We start from the raw sequence: 9,253 nt of genomic DNA, 5'->3' as shown, positions 1-9,253 counted from the left end.
CGTTAACGAATAGGGAGTTCGACGCATGTTGGTTTGTGATATTTGAGCTTCAACCAAATGTTAGTTGAGCAAATAAAACTGTCTTACATCATGGTCCAATCTTTGCCATAATATGAACACACACACACACACAAACAGATACACCCCCCAGAGCGAAATAAGCCAGAGAGGTTCCTGGACTTTACACTATCATTCATTTATGAAGGTTAGGAAAGCATCAGCTTGAAAGTGTGACTCTAAGGTAAGCTCGGGAGGAAGACTTTCCAGGACAGGCGGGCCTGGAATTAACCTGCCTTGCAGAAGCACTCCGTGGAACAAGAGTGACACAGGCGTGCTGGACTCAGGGTCCTTCTAGACACCAGACATACGCAGATCACTAGAGCAAGTCAGGAGTTAAGACAGCCTGCGAACATTGAGCCCATTTACTCCGGAAGCTGAGGCTCAAAGCTTTAGAGCACCTACATAGGAAGCAAAGCGTTGTAGTAAAGAGATCACTCGACCTGGAGCCAAAAGAACCTGGCTGCAGGACTCAACTCTTCTGTATAGATGAAATGGGAAAAAAAATCTCTGAACCTCAGATTTTTCAACTCTGAACTGGTAAAGATCCCTCCTTACCTAACAGGCTTCTTGTAAAATTCAAGTGACATACTATTTTCTAGAAATCCTAAAATCATTACAGAAATCATGTCTCATAAATCAATCCATGAGTCACTACATATGAATTCTAATCCTTGTTTTTAGCAACAAAGGCCTAAACCCCAACAAGTATCCAGCAAGTAGATCTGGAGATTACAAAAGAGGGTCAAGAAAACCGACGGCATGTCAAAGTACATGCAGAGCAATGTATCCTATTCTACTGAAAAACAGCAAAAAAAGATTCCTGGATCATGCATCACTTTGCTCTGTACTTACATTTTACTTTCTCCAACTAACAAAGAATTAAAAACACACTATACATTCAAAAAGTAATCCTGGATATTTCCATTGCTATCTACCTCAAAAGCTTTATCTTCAGGTTCGTAATTCTGCATAGTCTACACCAAGGGTTCTCTTCTGTGGTCCCCAGACCAGCAGCATCAGGCTAACCTGAGGACCTGTTAGAAATGCAAGTGAGTGAGTTCCGCCTCAGACCCACTCAGAAGCTGGGTGATGGGCCCAGCAATCCAAGTTTAACAAACCCTCCAGGTGATCCTGCTACAGGCTCAAGTCTTTTTTTTTTTCACACGAACCACTTTCAAAACTGTAGTATCGATGAACTTTGTAAAGAGAACCAATTTGTTAGTAAATTGGTACCACATAGAAAGTGAGTGAGTATCCTACTGGGCAAATATACTTTCTAAGCCAATAGTTATGATTTTCAGTAATGTCCAAATTAAATAAGTAATGAAAAAGTAAGTATTTAAATGAGTGGGAGGGCGGAATGGAAAAAGTTAACAACCTGCCCAGTATTACGATACTCGAAATATTTCAACCCTCTATATTTTTGTTCCGAAATATATTCACCTTTCTCCACTTTCAACGCATTTTCTCTTCTAGTGACCAGCACCTCTGAATTACATATGAATTCTAATCCTTGTCTGCATTACTTCTGCCTCAAGTCTGTTATACACTTACATGAGATTAAAAAATCTGTTGTCCCTGAATAGATGGAAAATAGATTTTAAAAATTTGAGTTTCTAATTCAAAGGACCTAAAAAATCATCTAATAAGTCACACCCTCATTTCAAGGACATTAAAGCAGAAAAGTAACTCTCCAAAGTCACAGTTCATGCATTTCAATTTGAAAATCTCTGCAGGAAAGGTCCTTAATCTGGAAGCCATGGGTAAGTTTTCTATGGCCACTGATAATACACAATTAAATTATGAGGTGTATAAATGTGATCGTATTTTTGTTAAGTCTATAAGCTGGAATTAGGTTTTCAAAGGTAGTGACTCAAAATAAAAATCAATACTTTTCCAGTATATACAGATTCAGGAAAACCCAATATACAAAAAAGACAAAATTTTACTCCTATTAGCAAAAGAATTTCTATTTTAAAAGTACTTACCTAAAGGTTTCTATAAATTTCAAACCCACCTAATACAAATATTTCAGTTTTTAAATCTGATCTACTTTCAGGAGCGTTCTTCTTCAAATATAGATCACATAATTTATTTCTACCTTTGTTTTCCTTTGAATAGCTAAATCCAATTAGAAAAAAGCAACTCTTTATTCAGAATAATTTACTCTCATTTAAATTAGAAGGTATTTGTACTTGCTACAATCTAAATTTCCTCAATTTTCCTACTCTATTAAAATTCTGTTCATGAACATTTTTTAAAAACTGACATTTGCAAATGTTCCATACAGTTCAAAAAACTCCAAATGTGTGGAAACAGCATTTGCCAATTCAAATTTATACTGTTCTATCAAACTCTAATACTTGGAGACCTCACCACATTATTTTTATCTTTCATTTTCCTTTCCTTTAGATCTAGAAGAGAATTAAATAGAAACATTCCGAAAAAGGTCAGAAGAGCACAAACTCATCTAAATGTTTTAAACTGACTCTATGTCACAAATTTCTTTTAAAAGTAACACCAGAGCATATTACTTGAATTGTTTTCATAATTAAGTCACTTGTAACTTATTTTAACTTTAATTAAAAGACAGAAGTTAAATCAATAGTCAAAACCAGTTTGATTTCGTCACTTTTCTTACTGAACAATAATCGGAATGATTAGACACATTAATGTTTGTAAGGGTGCTTTGTAAACTATAAAAATGCGGAAACAAAGATTTTATTATCGCATCAAAAATATGCTTTATAGCTTGTTGCAATGACATGATTTTCCTTTTACATTCCAGGGCATTCTCATATCAACGTTCGAGCAACGTTTTAAAAACATATATACTTGTCTTCACATCCCCAGAGACTTATTTTTCAACTCTCTCTCTTCTCTTGTATCTCCCTCAGTGCTTTATGTGTTATTTGTAGACTCTGAAGCAAGTTTAAATACATTATTTTACTTGATCCTTAAAATAATTCTGTAAATAAATGCCAGTAACACTACTTCCATTTTACTGCTAAACCGACCAAGTTCAAGGATTTACCCATATTTACAGGATCAGAAAGTGACAGTCTGAATTTAAACCTGCCTCTTTTGTCTTTAGAATCCACTTATAGTGTTTCCAGTATAACTTCAACTCTGAACTTTCTCTTTCCCCAAATATATTCCTGGATCGACAACCTGTTTCCATTTTCATTCTTATGGGTTACTGTAGTCAAGAGATTAAGAAACTGATGTGCTAAGGTTTGGATGTACAGAGGCTGTGGTGGAAAATACGATGGAGATAAGACAGAAAATGGCCGATTGCGTTAGCTGTAAACATTAGCATATTAAGTCTTTGAAGAGACTTTTAAATTAAAAGACTGCTGAGGAAGAAATTGAATGCTTTAAGTAAAACTACAAAATTTTTAAAAATTACAGCAACCCATACTACTCAGTAGGAATTAGGTTTAGTCAGTGGAGAAGTGAGCCAAGTATCAAAAACCACACACTGAACCTAAAGATAACTGGCCTCTCACGATGGTTTCTCAGGACCTGCATTCATTAATATTGGTAAATAATCAAACCATCAATGAGTTTTCTAAAGTAGCTATTAAGGTTACTTTTTAAATAAAAAGTAGTAAATCACTACTTAAAAATGTGAAGTATATTTTCAAGGCTGAAATATCTTTATGAACTTAAAAAAATGTAGGATATGGTTTGTTCAAGCAGTAATAATGTACTTTTCCTAAAAAAACAGATTGAGTCTTACTATTAAGTCAAATTTACCCCAAACCTGAAAGTGGGAGCTTAACTTCAGATTATTTCTGTCCACTAAATTTAGAGTTTATCCTTTTATTTATGGGGTATATTCTAAAAATGATTTTCCTTTTTTATACAGGAAAAACCTTTACACTGAGGACAAATTGGCATTCTGGTTGCTCAACACAACTTTCCCTTTGCATCTCTCTTTAAAAAGGTATCAAAATGGGATGTTACTTCCTTAATAACAGATACAGTACTCATAATAAATGTCTTCGAGTGCAGAGACAGTAAGTAGTATTTGCATTCTTGCTCGTCCCTCCCTGTCTAATGCCTATAACAATTCAAAAGACATTTATGTCAAATAGAGACTTAATATCTTTCCAATCGAATGAATAAATGCGGAAGTCTAAGTATTTAATATGGATGCAACATGAGAATTCATGAAAGTAGCAAAGAAGGCATGGATGAAGGGAAATTATTTTAGTATATTTTCAAGGATTAACTTTTTTGCCCTCACAAGAATATCAAAGTTTCTCAACATTTAAATAATTCATCTATACTTTTACCAGATACTAAAACAAAAATGTGTAGAATTCATATGAAATACGGGATAGCCCTTAAGAAATGGAATGATATGAATAAAGTTTATCTCATTTAGAAATAAAATCTGTTAAGAGCGTTATAGCTCATAAAAATTCCCTTGTGCCCCACATAAAATTCAATAAATCTTAGCAATTAATTAGCTGTTCTACGGTAAAGCACCTACATACTAAATTATAGCATCGCCCAAGCCTAACTAGTTCTTGAATGACATTAATAAACAAAGTCACAATAAGAAAAATTATTTCTTTCAATTACCTAGAATATGTATATATTTTTCTTTTTTTTAAAGCATCAACCATAGAATAATGCTAAAATCTTCATATAAATGAGCTCATAAAAAGCAAAATGATGGTAAGTTTCAGAAATATGATATGTAATTATTCTGGCTATTTACTTACTTTAAAAAGACTATTATCACTGGCGTCGTTAAAACTAAATCTAAACTTCATCAATCGGTACATTTGCATGTTATCATCCTACCTAAGCCCTTAAGAATTTCTTAATGAGAAGCATAATACAATGAAAAACTTAAGCCAAACTTTCCTTTGTTCTCTGAAATTCCAAATACTCTAAAAGCACACTCAAGCTTGATTTCAAAAGTAGTTCTTTTTTATAAACTTAACTACTGGATCATCAATTTAACAGCTGTTGAATTAGAAAACATTTCACCAGTAAAAGTAATAAATTAGTAAGAAATGAGTAAATTTCTTACTAATAGCAAAGTTATGTTAATATCCCTGAAAGCCACTGAGAGCATATACTGTGTGCTTCTCCAAAACTGGAAGCTAGTTCAGTTTCAAAGCCTAAGAAAATATACTAATATGAATTATGAATTAACTAGTAATTCAAAAAGCCAGTAACAATAAAAAAAAAAAGAAAAGAAAACTTTAAGATTAATTGACATCAAAGAAGTAGGAAGTATCACTTCTCACACTCTCGTATGACACATTCAATAGTGTGCTTGTAAAAAGCTTCTTTTGGTCAAATCAAAATCAAAGACAGCCAATTATGGACTGAGGTAGCGACTGGTGTCGAATGGAGCGGTTCTCAACCAGGAGAGTGTCCACTCCCCCCGCTGAACACCTGGCAATATCTGGAGACGACTTTTATCGCCCTGACTGGGAGGCTGCTCCTGCCTGGTTCCCATGTTCCTTCCAAGCCTTTCCTGAGATCTCCTGTGTACTCTCCACCTGATGAGAATAACAACTAAGTCCCCTACAACAGGTGTCCCCAACACCCAGGCTGTAGACCGGTACGGGTCTGCGGCCTGCTAAGAAACGGGCCACATGGCAGAAGATGACTGCGAGAAAGTGAGAGAAGCTTCCTGTGTATTTGCAGCCACTCCCCAGCGCCAGCATCACCGCCTCAGCTCCACCTCAGATCATCAGGCATCAGATTCTCACAGGAGTGCTGGTATCTGGTGCGACAAAGGTTGGGGACTGCTGCCCTACAAACAAGCACCCACTGAGATGCAGCTTGGAGGCATGAGGCCAGTCAGAACTGTGCTTCCCACCTCAAACTGGAGTTTCAAACTGTCCCAAAGCAGAGCCCAGGACAGAGCTCATTAAACAGGGGGTCAGGAACATGTGGAGAGTTCTAACACTGGATGCTGAGAGACAGAAACCCGAGGCTCGTCTAAAGTCAAAGATTATGACTAAGCAAGATTTCTCTGCCTGCCACTGTCAGCTCAGGAAGCTGACTAAATACAAATCAATCAAGGCAAATCTACGAAATGCCCACTACATTTTGAAAGGAGCTGTAGTGAGAGAAAATGTCAGAAAGCCTAGGAAACAAAGTTCTGGAGTGGCTAAGCCACTAGACCTCATCAAAATAAACAGGCTTTGAGAGGCGCTGAGGCAGCTCCACTCCGGGAGAGGAGCCTCTCTAACAGCCCTCTCAGGGCAGGGGGCTGAGAATGGCAACAAGACACAGCAGGGTCCCAGAGAGCAGAAGTGGACGCCAGCTAGCCGGAATGAGGAAGGCATTCCCTTGGAGAGGGGATCTGCGTTATTCCAGCTGTGACCCAGTGACCCTTGTGTGTTGTGTCCCCTTCTCTCTTTCCCAGGTAGTGCTTTATCTCAGGTGAGCGATTTTTCCTACATCACTGTATAAGGGGTATGGTGGAGTGTTTGCATCAACACTTATCACCGATGGCCAGAACAAGAGAAGAAATAAGAGGTCTGGAAGGACTGCCCATTTCATACAGGAGACAAACAACAAGCCTTTTAGGTCACAGCCCTCTGGAGGAGGAGGAGGTAAAGTGGTTCTTAGTTTTAGGTGGGCTAGTGAGTAATGACTCGGCTAGCCATCAACATATTCCGTAGCTTGAAAGACCACCTCTGACACAGACTAAGAAAATAGATTAATATCAAGTTTCAGCCAAAACTTGGGAAGCAGGTTATCTGGATTAATCCCCTACCTCCCACCATCAATACAACTCATGTTAAGGTACACAGAGTACTGATACTCTCTTTTCTCTCATATTCTAGAGAATTATTTGCAGTTCTCGACCACCGAAAATGATTGTGACTAGAAAGATTCTGACCAGAAATACTGTCTAAATGCTAAACCTACAAAATGTGTTGAAGAGCAGGAAAACTAAAAAACAATGTATGCGTGTGTTCGAAATGCAAACATGTTAATGTTTCTGCCACTGTCAGGACAGCAGCAATGAACCAGCATATGTACCATAGCATGCTTTAGGGCAAGAGCTCCATGTTTTCCATACCATTTTTGTAAGTAGTCCAGTGCCTCCAAACGAGCACCGATCTCAAAAGTGATTCCAGGACGATTTGGGGGCTTTTTACTCATCTTGAGATGCTATTCTTCAGTGTTCTTTTTTCACTACCTCGAGAGGAAAAAAAATGTTAGATTCTGATGCATAAAATGCATAAGGATTTAAACAGAATTCTTAAAACATTACAAGAGAAGCCAAAATAACTACCGAATTTTTTAAAAATTTGAATGATAATTACCAATATCTACAGGCAAAGTACTGTGCAACTTACGGGCAATCTATCAAGAATGAATTAAGAAAAAGGACATTAAAGAGATAACTGCTGAAAAAGAATAAACAGTTGGGCATTAAAACTACAATGCTTTAAGTTTTAACTTAGTTTTAACTTGGAAAATAACCAAGAAAACTCTCCACAGTAACAACTGAAAATGTTTTTCGGTCTTTGAAAAATCAAGACAGCTGAGTGTTCTGGAATATGACTACTGAAATTCTTAAGAGAAAAATTAACCAAATTTTTCAACAAATATTTAGTACCTGGTAACACAAAATACTTGATAAGACACTGAAGAACACACAAAGATGGAAAAACGACAGACACACTCCTCTGTCAGTGAAGATTTTAATAATTCCTCTTGTGATTAGGATTTTTCATTACCTATGATCTCCCACCCTGGCAGCAAATGATCCAATAATTTTAATTTAACATATGAAGTTCCAAAGAAAATTTCTTTCTTATACTTCACATTCAGTAAGCAATGATGACATGCCCCTGTCAATTTCAATACTGACAATAAATGTGGTTGTAACATTCAAACAAGCAAAAAACTACAAAAGAGTTATCTATTCCTCCCTAGATCGCTGACACATGGACTATTTATTATCCTTTTGGACACAGGGGCTGCCCAGCACACTTGAGGTAGCCTCTTTTTCACTACCTAGTACCTAAAGAATATGAACTCATTTCTGATAGCCTGATCAAAATATAACAGGTAATCGGGAATGTAAATCTATTGTTATTAGGGGAGAAGAGATGGCTCTTAATTCTGGTACTTAGAATTACGAAAATGACAATGCTTCCAGTTTAAAAAGGAAAACACACAAATGTGTAGGTTTTTAAAATGGTTTAGTCACCACTCAAAAGGGACAAGACCTAACAGCAAACATAAAAACCAATTTTCCTCTTTGAAAAAAATCTGATCTCAAGGGGAGAAATAACACCAACACCTGCCATAAAATATGTGAAATAAACTTAAATACTAATGGGGGTGGGGGGCTGATATTCTCTTGCCATAGAAGAAGCAAACACTAATGCGTTAAAGTTAACAGGAAGCTATCAGGGTTATTTGGTGTAAACGGCACAAAAACATGAATATTTTTAAGAGATCTGGTGCAACGTGTAAGGCAGCTACTTAAATGTCTGTGTAGAAATCTAATCAACCTTTCTTGCTGTTTGTCACGGGAAGAACTTCGCAGGGAGTAGCTCGCTAACATTTTCTAGGCTCAAACTGCAAACCATAAATAGTAATAGAATTACGACGTATAATTCCACAGTGATACTTCGGTTTGAGTAACCAGAAAAGGCGAGATTTCCTCTTTCATAGGTGGAGAGGGGAGATGAGGAGGGATTTGAATTAAAGAAAAGTAAGACCAAGTAAAAGTCTATTGGGGAAAAAACTTGGAGCAAAAAAGAGAAACGGAGACAGAACGGAGAGGAGTAAAAACGGGAAGAAAAGCGGGAAAGAATGGCAAAAAAAAAGAAAGAAGGATGGAGAAAGTTGTGAGAGATGACAACTGGAGGAAAGGGAAAATTATCAAGAGGATGCAACACTAGCAAAGTGAAGCAAAGGTCAGAGAATGGCCGCGGGGCCAAAAAAACGGTGGGGAGAGATGCGGGGCGGGAGGAGGGTGGCAGGAGACAGACAGGAAAGGCTCCGACAGCGCTGGCGGGGAGCTGGAGACGCCTCCAGGTTTGACAGTCGTCCGGCCCTCAGCAGGGGGGAAGGAAGGGAGGGGGTGAGGGAGCGGCGGCGCCCAGACAATAGGGGCGGCGAGTTATGGGGAGGAACGCGGGAGGGGAGCGGCCGGAGAGAGACACCGGCGCCGTGGCGTTCTGGGCGG

General features: G+C 37.7%; 2 protein-coding genes across 5 annotated transcripts in view; one reads left to right on the top strand and one right to left on the bottom strand.

Annotated features, from left to right (window-relative positions):
- The window catches only part of PHF20L1 (PHD finger protein 20 like 1), a 62,473-nt gene extending 55,204 nt beyond the window's left edge, over positions 1-7,269 (bottom strand). For all 4 annotated transcript variants that reach the window (XM_025047567.1, XM_006912925.3, XM_006912926.3 and 1 more), the window contains exon 1: positions 7,127-7,269. In XM_025047567.1, the coding sequence (XP_024903335.1) occupies positions 7,127-7,209 (83 nt within the window). In that variant the 5' untranslated portion in view covers positions 7,210-7,269. The remainder of the gene's footprint in view (positions 1-7,126) is intronic.
- Positions 7,270-7,541: 272 nt separating this feature from the next.
- TMEM71 (transmembrane protein 71) overlaps positions 7,542-9,253 on the top strand; it is a 38,139-nt gene continuing 36,427 nt past the window's right edge. The window contains exon 1 of the mRNA XM_025047588.1: positions 7,542-8,981. The gene's annotated coding sequence lies outside the window, so the exon portion shown is untranslated. The remainder of the gene's footprint in view (positions 8,982-9,253) is intronic.

This window comes from Pteropus alecto, unplaced genomic scaffold, assembly GCF_000325575.1.
Source record: "Pteropus alecto unplaced genomic scaffold, ASM32557v1 scaffold105, whole genome shotgun sequence".
Classification (NCBI taxonomy): domain Eukaryota; kingdom Metazoa; phylum Chordata; class Mammalia; order Chiroptera; family Pteropodidae; genus Pteropus; species Pteropus alecto.
The sequence above is the reverse complement of the archived record's forward strand: the minus strand, read 5'-3'. Positions and strand labels throughout refer to the sequence as shown.